This window comes from Stenella coeruleoalba, assembly GCF_951394435.1.
Source record: "Stenella coeruleoalba genome assembly, chromosome: 19".
Classification (NCBI taxonomy): Eukaryota; Metazoa; Chordata; class Mammalia; order Artiodactyla; family Delphinidae; genus Stenella; species Stenella coeruleoalba.
In genome coordinates this window covers 12,297,843-12,311,495 of record NC_137165.1, presented here as the reverse complement: position 1 = coordinate 12,311,495, position 13,653 = coordinate 12,297,843, and the positions used below count along the sequence as shown (strand labels likewise).

The following is a 13,653-nucleotide window of genomic DNA, read 5'->3' as shown; positions in this document are numbered from 1 at the left end:
GAAACATTTGGGGCTGCATCTCTGGCTGTGCTAAACTGAATGCTCTTAAGAGTCTTAGTGGGTGGATGTTCTCCCTTGGTGTCCATGAGGTCCCTCCCCAATAGGAGCTGAGGCTAGGTTACGCAAGGGAAGTTGGGGGTTCCTGGCCCAGTTCCAGTGAAGGTACTCCCAGACGTTCCCACGCGGGCGGCCCTGGGCAAGCACAGCGTCAGCGGCCTTGGGGATAGTTGGGCTTTGTCCAGAGCAGCAGGGGCCAAGTCAGCCAGCCTCACAACCAAAGCTCTCTCACAATTCACCCCCAAATATCCCTACCTCATGTCTCAGCAAAGACCTCTGATGAATGAATTCCAGCACTGTTTATTGGGCACAAGACGTGGGGTGGCTTCCTACTGCCCCATTTCCACAGTAACCAAAGCAAGGCTGGTTCCCTTGCTAAGAGTAATTCCCAGATGTGAATTAGCCGAATTCGAAAGTTGAACTGGCATCTTCAAAGAGTACGATAAAAACACTTTGTATCAAAGTTGTGATTAAAAAAATACAAACGTTAAACCCAAAGGCATAGAGGAAAATGGCAATCCTGAGAACTGCCCTGAAATGTCAGCCTCAAACCTCATCTGAATCCTGTAAGTAGGTGAACCCTGGGGAGGCCCGCACCCCTTGGGGGGTGGGAGTGCAACGGGGTGAGCTGCGAGCCTGCCTGGCTTCCATCCGGACAAACCTTCATAGTGTCTCTGGTAGTGAGTCGAATCCCCGCTGGGAAACACAGGGAAAAGGATGGGGCACAGGCACTGCAGAGCCAAGACACGGGGGGCAGTGCCCAGCCCTGTGTTTCCCAGCTACATGGTGTTCTCAGGAAGGGGGGCCCCCTGCTCGCCTGCTGTGGCCCGGCAGCAGGGTCTGGGGGCCAAGCCTTGGTCACAGATTGGGGACTGACTCCATCTCGGCTCCAGGCCCTTGTTTCCAATCCTCAGTGTCCAAGGGAGAGAGCTGGTCCCAGAGCTTCGGGCCCATGGTGGGAGAGGGGAAGGCAGGTCAGGCCTCTGGGACCAGCTCTTGCCCTTCTAGGCGGGGGCCCAGCAACGAGCAGAAGCCAGGACGAGGGGCAGACAGAGCGTGGAAGTAGTGTCGCTGTACAAAGGGCGGGCAGGCATGAGTCAGGGGCCCCGGCGGCTGCTAGGACAGCATGGACTGCTGCACGGCCTTCTGCAGCGACTGCCGCGTCACCAGCAGACGCACCACCTCCTCCGAGCGCTTGGTGAGCCGCTTCCGGGCCTGGTCGTGTGTGACCATGGTCATGTCCCAGCCGTTCACCTGGCCCAGGGAGAGAACACAGCCCACCTCAGCTTGCCACCTTCTGGGATCGGAAAGTAGGACGGGCTTTGGGAGGCCTGGGTCTCCCGAGCTGACGTGCCCGGGCTGGGGGATGCCAAGCACCTCTCACACGCACACACAGCGGAGAGCCAGCTTCCTCTGGGGGCGACGCCAGTATGGGCTCCAAGACGACTTCGGTGATTCTCCCAGGTGCCCAGGGAGGCAGGCAGGGGCAGCCCTGCCCCCCCCCCCCCGAAGTGCTTTAGACCCTCTGGCCCAAACCTTGTTTTCCTCCTTTGGGACATCTGTTACCTGCATGATCTTGTCCCCAATCTGCAGCCCAGCAATTTCCGCAGGGCCTCCTTCGGATACCCGTGTGACGTAAATGCCCTGGAAAGAGACAGCCCAAGTCAAGCACTGGGGTCACTGCACTGGCCTCTTATCCACAGAGCAAAGCCCAGCATGGCATACTCCTAGCCGTCTGTCTGTCCCGCACCCAGTATCCCCCAGCACAAGCTGTGTCGAACAGCCAAGGGGGAAGTAGAACAGCCCCATGGATGCTACAGCCCCTGCTGCTAGCCTCCTGGGCTCTGTCTGAGCAGGGCTTCCTAGTGCTGGGAGGGCTGGGAGGCCCACCCCTACTTATTCCCACCAGATCATTTCTTGGACCTTCTTAGAGAGGACGTTTGAGAGAGATGAGGTCTGCTCCTTCCACAAAAGCCCAGGAAGCAGAGACCTACCATCTCAGGCCTCTGTGCCCCACAGAGAGGTCCCCAGACCCTAGTCCTCCTCACCTTGTCCGTCTTATCTTCTGAGAAAGGATTCTGGGAGGGATCCTGGTCAATTCCACCTCCAATGCTGAAGCCCAGGATTAAGTTCTCACCTTGACGCAACTTGTGAATTTCAACTCTTTGCTGGCAAAGATAAAAAATGAGTTGGGGATGAGTAGGTATGGAGAGCAAATGCGGTCTGTGTCCCCTGCAGCAGCCTCAGGCTCAGAGCCATGCCACGGGGGTGGGGCCCAGGGCCTCCTTCAGGAATCCAGCTGGTCACCAGCCTGGCGGGCTGGGGGGTTGAGACTCATAACTCAGCCACATCAACCCACCCACACAACCCTCAGTCCCAACCTCTCCCAGCTCCCTCTGTCTCAGGCACCAGCCTTCTCAACACATGCTAAGCCCCTCCTGGCCCAAGAACCAGGGTGCTTTGGCTGCTCTGAAGAAGGGCCTATGTCCCAGGGGAGGGACCACACAGGGCAGGAGAGGTCAGGCCCTGAAAATAATATGCAGGCACACTGCTGAGGCAGCTCGGATTGCTGAGCCAGCCCTGTCAAGGGCAAGCCCGGAGATGCTCGGGAAAAGCAGAGATCAAACTTGCACAGAAAGGAGGAAGGCTGTCATGGCCAAAGGAACAGGAGCAGAGGCTTGAAGTTGCTATGGATACACGTCCATGAGACCGGAGTGTACAGTGCAGGACCGGAACTGGGAGGTGAGATGAGGCCGAGCCCAGGTCAGGAAGGCTGGGGAGTGCAGGCCCAGGAGACTGGCCCAGAGGGAGGGGGTGTCTCCCTAAGCCCCAGGCCCTGCTCTTGTGCAGTGGAGGAGGTGGAGGAGGTGCCTAGGGCTCTCCCACCATACTCAGGTTGTGGGCCCCATCTGTGCCAAGCTGCTTTCAAAGACCTCAGCAGCCACCCTCCAGTCCCCAGATGCTGGGAGCCAGACCGACTGCCCCACCCCAAAAGTTGACAGTTTTAACAGAAAGAAGAAAAACACAAAGCAAAAGGTGACTTGATCTGGACTTAGGGGCTTCACAAAGGAGCACCAGGCATTGGGCTGACCAGGATTTTGGCCACCTGACCTTGATTCTAGGCCCACTGGAGCTCTCAGAAATTGGGGAGTAGGGCTGGAGTCGGGCCTGATGGTAGATCATGGTCAGGTGTGATGCTAGAATGACCACTCAGGCAGTCGGTACGGGAACAGATGTCTCACAGAGGTGGTATGTGGAGGCCAGGGTACATGAGCTACTTAGGAAGTGAGATCAACAGGCTCCAGACTGTTCATGGCCGAAAGGAGCCAAGGCGAACTCCTGGCTGGCCACCTGGCCTGGCTGAACACAACCATCTCCCAGATGGGGACCCGAGATGAGAAGGAGCATGTTGAGCTGGAGAGCCAGGAGCCATCCAGGCAGGTGTCCAGAGGGTAGACAGGCCTATGGAGCCAGAGTTCAGAGGAGAGGCCAAAATGATTTTAACATTCTCAAAATGTTAACTACATGGGAGAGGGCACAGGGTAGGAAGGAGCTTCTTCCACCCCCATCCCTGATCCAAGACACAAGAGGGAGAGGCCAGACCCCACCCACCGTATTCAGACATGTTCCTAGTGTGAGAAGAATGGGAAGGTCATGGTCCTAGAATTTTGAGGAAGGCCCGGGGACCAGTCATGACCTGCAGTAAGGGGGTTGCGGGAAGCGTGACACCTGAGGCCCACTGGACCTAGGTCCTTCATGTGCAAACGTGTGCACTCCTCCAGGCCTGCCTCTGCCTCCTCTGACACACACCTTTGCGCACCTTTGACTCACCCTTAAGATCAGAAAGAAGTACAGGCTTTAGGACTGGGAGACAAGGCCCCGTCACTGCCTTGCTGGGTGAGGTCAGGCAGGTTACTGCCCCACTCTGGTTCCCCACCTGCGCCCCTTTTTTCCAGCTAAGGAGCAAACATGACTCCTTCTCTCTGGGGCAGCTAGAGAGCTGGAAAAGGCAGGCTGGTGCAGCCAGGGTGAAGCTGAGGACAGCTGTCAGCAGGTCCAACGATGTTTCCTCCTAGCCCAGGCCTGAGCTGGTGCTCTAAGCTGACCCTCACGTGTCAGCTTTATCAGTGGCTCCCTGGTCACGCCACCTGACTGCAGGAGTGCCCAACACGCCCATCTGAGATACTGCAGCCAGTCCCAGGGCCCCAGGACTAGGACTTCCACCTGACCCGTGCCCTACCCAGCAGGGATTTCTTCTCAGAGACCTGGCTCCTTCCTGAGGGCTTCTTCACACGACTGAGCATGACCAGACTTCTCTCTGGGACTCAATTTCCCCACCTTAGCCACAGAGTGGGCCTCCAGGCCCCATCCAGCTGTGGCATTGGTATCTGGGTCTAATGTCCCAGCCTCACTTTGCCTATTCTAATAGCACTTGGCACCCAAGACCAGCCAAGGGAGGAGACAGGGGCCTGAGCTGACCCAAAAGGTCTCCTCAGGCCCCAAGTGCCAGGTAGGGGACCTGGACTTTGCCCCAAGGGCTGGGGTTCCAGGGAACGTTCGGAGCAGGATCGAACCAGTTGTATGAGCCTTCACTCTGGACCGGGCGGCGATGGGTCCGAGAAGGAAAGGCCGCAGGGGAGGGGGGGAGGGGCAGCTATGTTGGCCCCGACCACCTCCACCCCGCAAGTCTCCCTCTGGGCGGCGGCGCCGGCTGGAGTGGAGGAAGCACTTCCTCATTCCAGAGGCTGCGACTCATGGACGTCGGGGCCGGCGCCCGCCACCCGCGGCTGCCCGGCTGGGGACACAGATCCGGGAAGTGGGCGCTTTCCCAGACTCCCACAGCAGGGGCCTTTCTCCTCAATCTTCCCTGCCCCGGCCGGCTGAGAGGAGCCCAACGCGGCGGCGTTGGTGCGCGGGGTCTGGCCTCGATCCCGGCTCCTCAGGAGGCGCTTGGGTCCCAGCCATCTCTGCTGCATGGCTGGGTAAGACCGCGGCTCCGCTCCGGCAAAGCGAGAACCAGAGCTCTAGCTGCGGGTTTGCAGGAGACCCGGGCTCGACGCTTTGTCAACATGTTTGAGGTGTCAGTTTACCTATCTGCAAAGTGGGGCCAAGCCAAGACGAGGAGGAGCCCGCGCGAGACCACTCACCACCACGGCGGTGACCGGCTGGCCCGGGACGTAGGACATCTCGACCCCAATCTGGTTACCAAACACCGCTCAGTGAAGCCCGCAGCGAAAATCCCTAAGGCCTCGCCCTCTCTAGTTAACAAAGGCCAACCAGCCCGGCCCGCCCGCTCATGAATAGTTAACGACGCTCCAGCCAATCACCGGCCGGAGCGCTCTCGGGCTTTCGGAAGTCCCAGCGCGCGCATAGAAAAGCGGAGAGAGGGGTGGAGCGTGCTCAGGGCGCCCGTGGCGCATGCGCCAGAGGGCGGGTGCGAGTTCCTGGCGACTGCGCAGGCTGGGCCGTCCCAGCATCCTCCAGTGCAAGATGGCGCCGCGGGAATCCGTCCTACGGGCTGTCTGAGGGAGCGCCGAACTACTGCGTCCGCCGCCGGCTTCCAGGTAACTGGGCGAGTCTGGGTGGGAAATGCAGATGTGCCGCCAGCAACCCCGAGCCCTCAGCCTTTTCAGCGTTTTTCGAAGGTCCGAGACTGAGGGGTGCGAGGTCTCCGCAGCCCCAGGGGGAGGGGCGGCGCGAACCCAAGTCGCCACGCTCCGGGCGCCACCTGTAACTTGGTTCTCTCCGCAGCCCCGCGTTGCTCCACGAGAAAGCAGAGGCCGAGCCCGGGCGGGTGCGATGGCCGCTGTGGTGGCCAAGCGGGAGGGGCCGCCGTTCATCAGCGAGGCCGCTGTGCGGGGCAACGCCGCCGTCCTGGATTACTGCCGGACCTCGGTGTCGGCGCTGTCAGGGGCCACGGCCGGCATCCTCGGCCTCACCGGCCTCTACGGCTTCATCTTCTACCTGCTGGCCTCCATCCTGCTCTCCCTGCTCTTAATTCTCAAGGCGGGAAGGAGGTGGAACAAATATTTTAAGTCGCGAAGACCTCTCTTTACAGGAGGTCTCATTGGAGGCCTCTTCACCTACGTCCTGTTCTGGACATTCCTCTACGGCATGGTGCACGTCTACTGAAACGTGGGCAGGGATGACTTTAAAAAAAACAGATTGGGAGGACTGTTGCCAGAAGTTAACACCAGGTAGACTTACCTAGTTTTTAAATTGTTGGAGTCGCCGCTTGTCCTGTAACGTTATAAATAATTTATATCTTAAGATGAAGAGTCTGTACTGTTCTACAGATTAAATGAAGCGTGAGACCCTTTGTGGAGTTTTCTTCCTACCTTAACGCGTACCACCTGTCTGCCATGGGTGCAAAATCGCCCGGTATTGGCTCCGGGAGAGCTGGGACTGCGCCTTAGTTTTCTGTCCTCTCCTTGCATTTACACATAGGCCCCTCAGAGAGGGGCCACTAGGGCCTGAATAAGGAGAGAACTTATCGTTAACATCCTGAGAATTAATAACAGTTAATGTTTATTAAGTGTGCCTTGTATGCCAAGCATTGTACCTCGTACCTTTTACTCGTTACTTCGTTAATTCTAGCAATGTCCTTATGGAGTAGATGTGATTATTATTCCCCATTGATGCACCTGAGTCTCAGAGAGGCTAAATACCTCTGCCGGAGGAGGCACAGCTAGGAAGAGGCAGAGCCAGGATTCAAATGTAGGTCTCTTAATTGCTCTTACTGTATTGGCTGACTACCTTTTCAGAACCCAGCCTTCCCTCCCAACCACTACTCTCAAGGTACGAGTGGTGTCATTTCAGTTCCATTTCACCTAGTTAGAGCTAGCTGTTTTCAGTTTTTAAAAAGCAAGCTCTTTTTTTCTAGACTCTGTCAAGTGAGAATTAAACAGACTGATTGATTGAGCTAATCTATGGGCTTGTCTAGAGTGTAAATGCCTCTGTCTATATGCAGGTCCATGATCCCTTCCTGTCAGGAGGCTTATCTTAGAATAAAATGCATACATTTAATTGAGAAATAAATATTGCATTAGCGTTAAGTAAGGAACACGTTGCTTGTGGAATTTATAGTTTTAACTGGGAAGACCAGCATTACCTGATTTCACAAATAGATTATAAGAGCTACGAAGAGAGTACACGGGAGCCCCAAACCTAACCCAGGTTGTGGGGTAGCTTTTTTTAAAAAATTTTTTAATTTTATTTTTTTATACAGCAGGTTCTTTTGTTTTTTTTTTAGCAGTACGCGGGCCTCTCACTGTTGTGGCCTCTCCCGTTGCGGAGCACAGGCTCCAGACGCGCAGGCTAGGCGGCCATGGCTCACGGGCCCAGCCGCTCCGCGGCATGTGGGATCTTCCCGGACTGGGGCACGAACCCGTGTCCCCTGCATCGGCAGGCGGACTCTCAACCACTGCGCCACCAGGGAAGCCCTATATAGCAGGTTCTTATTAGTTATCCATTTTATACATATTAATGTATATATGGCAATCCGAAACTCCCAATTCATCCCACCACCACCACCACGACTACCCCCCCCCCCGCCACTTTCCCCACTTGGTGTCCATACGTTTGTTCTCTACATCTGTGTCTCAATTTCTGCCCTGCAAACTGGTTCATCTGTACCATTTTTCTAGGTTCCACATATATGCGTTAATATATGATATTTGTTTTTCTCTTTCTGACTTACTTCACTCTGTATGACAGTCTCTAGATTCACCCATGTACTACAAATTTCATTCCTTTTTATGGCTGAGTAATATTCCATTGTATATATGTACCACATCTTCTTTATCCATTTGTCTGTCCATGGGCATTTAGGTTGCTTCCATGACCTGGCTATTGTAAATAGTGCTGCAGTGAACATTGGGGTGCATGTGTCTTTTTGAATTATGATTTCTCTGGGTATATGCCCAGGAGTGGGATTGCTGGGTCATATGGTAATTCTGTTTTTAGGTTTTTAAGGAACCTCCATACTGTTCTCCATAGTGGCTGTAGCAATTTACATTCCCACCAACAGTGCAAGAGGGTTCCCTTCTCTCCACACCCTCTCCAGCATTTGTTTGTAGATTTTCTGATGATGCCCATTCTAACTGATGTGAAGTGATACCTCATTGTAGTTTTGATTTGCATTTCTCTAATAATTAGTAATGTTGAGCAGCTTTTCATGTGCTTCTTGGCCATCTGTATGTCTTCTTTGGAGAAATGTCTATTTAGGTCTTCTGCCCATTTTTGGATTGGGTTATTTGTTTTTTTAATATTGAGCTGCATGAGGTGTTTATATATTTTGGAGATTAATCCTTTGTCCCATGATTCGTTTGCAAATATTTTCTCCCATCTGAGGGTTGTCTTTTCGTCTTGTTTGTAGTTTCCTTTGCTTTACAAAAGCTTTTAAGTTTCATTAGGTCCCATTTGTTTATTTTGTTTTTATTTCCATTACTCCAGGAGGTGGGTCAAAAAAGATCTTGCTGTGATTTATGTCTAAGAGTGTTCTTCCTATGTTTTCCTCTAAGAGTTTTATAGTGTCCAGTCTTACATTTAGGTCTCTAATCCATTTTGAGTTTATTTTTTGTGTATGGTGTTAGGGAGTATTCTAATTTCATTCTTTTACATGTAGTTGTCCAGTTTTCCCAGCACCACTTATTGAAGAGACTGTCTTTTCTCCATTGTATATCCTTGCCTCCTTTGTCATAGATTAGTTAACCATAGGTGTGTGGGTTTATCTCTGGGCTTTCTATCCTGTTCCATTGATCTATATTTCTGTTTTTGTGCCAGTACCATATTGTCTTGATTACTGTAGCTTTGTAGTATACTCTGAAGTCAGGGAGTCTGATTCCTCCAGCTGTTTATTTCCCTCAAGACTGCTTTGGCTATTCGGGGAATTTTGTGTCTCCATCCAAATTTTAAGATTTTTTTGTTCTAGTTCTGCAAAAAATGCCATTGGGATTGTTTGCACCAAATCTGGGATTGCACTGAATCTGTAGATTGCTTTGGGTAGTATAGTCATTTTCACAATATTGATTCTTCCAATCCAAGAACATGGTATATCTCTCCATCTGTTGGTATCATCTTTTTTTTATTTTTTATTTTTATTTATTTTTTTTTTAGCGGTACGCAGGCCTCACTGCTGTGGCCTCTCCCGTTGTGGAGCACAGGCTCTGGATGCGCAGGCTCAGCGGCCATGGCTCACGGGCCCAGCCATTCCGCGGCGTGTGGGATCTTCCCGGACCGGGGCACGAACCCGTGTCCCCTGCATCGGCAGGCGGACTCTCAACCACTGTGCCACCACGGAAACCCTGCAGTGGCTTCTCTTGTTGCAGAGCACGGGCTCTAGGCGCGCAGGCTTCAGTAGTTGTGGCACGTGGGCTTCAGTAGTTATGGCTCGCGGGCTCTAGAGCGCAGGCTCAGTAGTTGTCACGCACGGGCTTAGTTGCTCCGCATGTGGGATCTTCCCAGAGTAGGGATTGAACCCGTCACCCCTGCATTGGCAGGCGGATTTTTTGTTTGTTTGTTTGTTTTATTTACATCTTTATTGGAGTATAATTGCTTTACAATGGTGTGTTAGTTTCTGCTTTATAACAAAGTGAATCAGTTATACATATACATATGTTCCCATATCTCTTCCCTCTTGCATCTCCCTCCCTCCCACCCTCCCTATCCCACCCCTCTAGGTGGTCACAAAGCACTGAGCTGATCTCCCTGTGCTATGCGGCTGCTTCCCACTAGCTATCTGTTTTACATTTGATAGTGTATATATGTCCATGCCACTCTCTCGCTTTGTCACAGCTTACCCTTCCCCCTCCCCATATCCTCAAGTCCATTCTCTAGTAGGTCTGTGTCTTTATTCCTGTCTTACCCCTGGCTTCTTCATGACATCTTTTTTTTTTTCTTAAATTCTATATGTATGTGTTAGCATACGGTATTTGTCTTTCTCTTTCTGACTTACTGCACTCTGTATGACAGACTCTAGGTCCATCCACCTCATTACAAATAGCTCAGTTTCATTTCTTTTTATGGCTGAGTAATATTCCATTGTATATATGTGCCACATCTTCTTTATCCATTCATCCGATGATGGACACTTAGGTTGTTTCTATCTCCAGGCTATTGTAAATAGAACTGCAATGAACATTTTGGTACATGACTCTTTGAATTATGGTTTTCTCAGGGTATATGCCCAGTAGTGGGATTGCTGGGTCATATGGTAGTTCTATTTGTAGTTTAAGGAACCTCCATACTGTTCTCCATAGTGGCTGTACCAATTCACATTCCCACCAGCAGTGCAAGAGTGTTTCCTTTTCTCCACACCCTCTCCAGCATTTATTGTTGCTAGATTTTTTGATGATGGGCATTCTGACTGGTGTGAGATGATATCTCATTGTAGTTTTGATTTGCATTTCTCTAATGATTAATGATGTTGAGCATTCTTTCATGTGTTTGTTGGCAATCTGTATATCTTATTTGGAGAAATGTCTATTTAGGTCTACTGCCCATTTTTGGATTGGGGTGTTTGTTTTTTTGTTATTGAGCTGCATGAGCTGCTTATGAATTTTGGAGATCAATCCTTTGTCAGTTGCTTCATTTGCAAATATTTTCTCCCATTCTGAAGGTTGTCTTTTGGTCTTGTTTATGGTTTCCTTTGCTATGCAAAAGCTTTGAAGTTTCATTAGGTCCCATTTGTTTATTTTTGTTTTTATTTCCATTTCTCTAGGAGGTGGGTCAAAAAGGATCTTGCTGTGATTTATGTCATAGAGTGTTCTGCCTATGTTTTCCTCTAAGAGTTTGATAGTTTCTGGCCTTACATTTAGGTCTTTAATCCATTTTGAGCTTATTTTTGTGTATGGTGTTAGGAAGTGATCTAATCTCATACTTTTACATGTAGCTGTCCAGTTTTCCCAGCACCACTTATTGAAGAGGCTGTCTTTTGTCCATTGTATATTCTTGCCACCTTTATCAAAGATAAGGTGACCATATGTGCATGGGTTTATCTCTGGGCTTTCTATCCTGTTCCATTGATCTATATTTCTGTTTTTGTGCCAGTACCATACTGTCTTGATTACTGTAGCTTTGTAGTATAGTCTGAAGTCAGGGAGCCTGGCAGGTGTATTCTTAACCACTGCACCACCAGGGAAGCCCTAGTTTACTGCATACAGGTCTTTTGTCTCCCTACGTAGGTTTATTCCTAGGTATTTTATTCTTTTTGTTGCAGGGGTAAATGGGAGTGTTTCCTTAATTTTTCTTTCAGATTTTTCATCATTAGTGTATAGGAGTGCAAGAGATTTCTGTGCATTAATTTTGTATCCTGCAACTTTACCAAACTCATTGATTAGCTCTAATAGTTTTCTGGTGGCATCTTTAGGATTCTCTATGTATAGTATCATGTCATCTGGAAACAGTGACAGTTTTACTTCTTCTTTACCAATTTGTATTCCTTTTATTTCTTTTTCTTCTCTGATTGCTGTGGCTAGGACTTCCAAAACTATGTTGAATAATAGTGCTGAGAGTGGACATCTTGTCTTGTTCCTGATCTTAGAGGAAATGCTTTCAGTTTTTCACCATTGAGAATGATGTTTGCTGTGGGTTTGTCATATATGGCCTTTATTATGTTGAGGTAGGTTCCCTCTATGCCCACTTTCTGGAGAATTTTTATCATAAATTGGTGTTGAATTTTGTCAAAAGCTTTTTCTGCATCTATTGAGATGATCATATGGTTTTTATTCTTCAATTTGTTAATATGGTGTATCACATTGATTGATTTGTGTATATTGAAGAATCCTTGCATCGGTGGGATAAATCTCACTTGATCATGGTGTATGATCCTTTTAATGTGTTGTTGGATTCTGTTTGCTAGTATTTTGTTGAGGATTTTTGCATCTGTATTCATCAGTGAAATTGGTCTGTAATTTCCTTTTTTTTGTAGTATCTTTGTCTGGTTTTGGTATCAGGGTGATGGTGGCCTCATAGAATGAGTTTGGGAGTGTTCCTTCCTCTGCAATTTTTTGGAAGAGTTTGAGAAGGATGGGTGTTAGCTCTTCTCTGAATGTTTGATGGAATTCACCTGTGAAGCCATCTGGTACTGGACTTTTGTTTTTGGAAGATTTTTAATCACAGTTTCAATTTCATTACTTGTGATTGGTCTGTTCATATTTTCTATTTCTTCCTGGTTCAGTCTTGTAAGGTTATACCTTTCTAAGAATCTGTCCATTTCTTCCAGGTTGTCCATTTTATTGGCATAGAGTTGCTTGTAGTAGTCTCTTAGGATGCTTTGTATTTCTGTGTGTCTGTTGTAACTTCTTTTTCATTTCTAAATTTATTGATTTGAGTCCTTTCCCTCTTTTTCTTGATGAGTCTGGCTAATGGTTTATCAATTTTGTTTATCTTCTCAAAGAACCAGCTCTTAGTTTTATTGATCTTTACTATTGTTTTTTTTTGTTGTTTCTATTTCATTTATTTCTGCTCTGGTCTTTATGACTTTTTTCCTTCTACTAACTTTGGGTTTTGTTTGTTCTTCTTCCTCTAGTTCCTTTAGGTGTAAGGTTAGATTGTTTATTTGAGATGTTTGTTGTTTCTTGAGGTAGGCTTGTATTGGTATAAACTTCCCTCTTAGAACTGCTTTTGCTGCATCCCATAGGTTTTGGATCGTCGTGTTTTCATTGTCATTTGTCTCTAGGTATTTTCTGATTTCGTCTTTGATATCTTCAGTGATCTCTTGGTTATTTAGTAACGTATTGTTTAGCCTCCATGTGTTTGTGTTTTTTTATGTTTTTTTTTCCCTGTAATTGATTTCTAATCTCCTAGCGTTGTGGTCAGAAAAGATGCTTGATATGATATCACTTTTCTTAAATTTACTGAGGCTTGATTTGTGACCCAAAATGTGATCTATCCTGGAGAATGTTTCGTGTGCACTTGAGAAGAAAGTGTAATCTGCTGTTTTTGGATGGAATGTCCTATAAATATCAATTAAATCTGTCTGGTCTGTTGTGTCATTTGAAGCTTGTGTTTCCTTATTAATTTTCTGTTTGGATGATCTGTCCATTGGTGTAAGTGAGGTGTTAAAGTCCCCACACTATTACTGTGTTACTGTCAATTTCCTCCTTTATAGCTGTTAGCAGTTGCCTTATGTATTGAGGTGCTCCTATGTTGGGTACATATATATTTATAATTGTTATATCTTCTTCTTGGATTGATCCCTTGATCAGTATGTAGTGTCCTTCCTTGTCTCTTGTAACATTCTTTATTTTAAAGTCTATTTTATCTGATATGACTATTGCTACTCCAGCTTTCTTTTGATTTCCATTTGCTTGGAATATCTTTTTCCATCCCCTCACTTTCAGTCTGTATGTGTTCCTAGGTCTGAAGTGGGTCTCTTGTAGATAGCATATGTATGGGTCTTGTTTTTGTGTCCAGTCAGCAAGCCTGTGTCTTTGGTTGGAGCATTTAATCCATTCACGTTTAAGGTAATTATCGATATGTATGTTCCTATTACCATTTTCTTAAGTGTTTTGGGTTTGTTTTTGTAGGTCCTTTTCTTGTGTTTCCCACTTAGAGAAGTTCCTTTAGCATTTGTTGTAGAGCTGGTTTGGTGGT

At 48.5% G+C, this 13,653-nt stretch overlaps 2 protein-coding genes across 2 annotated transcripts; one reads left to right on the top strand and one right to left on the bottom strand.

Moving 5' to 3' along the window:
* Window positions 1-13: 13 nt before the first annotated feature.
* On the bottom strand, window positions 14-5,342 carry TAX1BP3 (Tax1 binding protein 3). The gene is made up of 4 exons (XM_079903635.1): window positions 5,205-5,342; window positions 2,106-2,225; window positions 1,624-1,701; window positions 14-1,311 (listed from the first exon to the last, which is right to left on the bottom strand). Exons 1-4 carry the CDS (start codon window positions 5,241-5,243, stop codon window positions 1,174-1,176), a joined length of 375 nt encoding a protein of 124 aa, XP_079759761.1. The 5' UTR covers window positions 5,244-5,342; the 3' UTR covers window positions 14-1,173.
* A 161-nt stretch (window positions 5,343-5,503) lies between these two features.
* Window positions 5,504-6,369, top strand: EMC6 (ER membrane protein complex subunit 6). Its single transcript, XM_079903636.1, has 2 exons — window positions 5,504-5,621; window positions 5,809-6,369. The coding sequence occupies exon 2, from the start codon at window positions 5,857-5,859 to the stop codon at window positions 6,187-6,189; it is 333 nt and encodes a 110-aa protein (XP_079759762.1). The 5' UTR covers window positions 5,504-5,621; window positions 5,809-5,856; the 3' UTR covers window positions 6,190-6,369.
* Window positions 6,370-13,653: the final 7,284 nt, after the last annotated feature.

Bases quoted from the DNA above. Each gene is read 5' to 3' on its own strand.
- TAX1BP3 (XM_079903635.1), bottom strand. From the start codon at position 5,243: ATGTCCTACGTCCCGGGCCAGCCGGTCACCGCCGTGGTG. The intron at 2,226-5,204 runs GTGAGTGGTCTC...TATCTTTGCCAG, and splicing joins AGCCGGTCACCGCCGTGGTG to CAAAGAGTTGAAATTCACAA. The intron at 1,702-2,105 runs GTGAGGAGGACT...GTCTCTTTCCAG, and splicing joins CAGAAGATAAGACGGACAAG to GGCATTTACGTCACACGGGT.
- EMC6 (XM_079903636.1), top strand. From the start codon at position 5,857: ATGGCCGCTGTGGTGGCCAAGCGGGAGGGGCCGCCGTTCATCAGCGAG.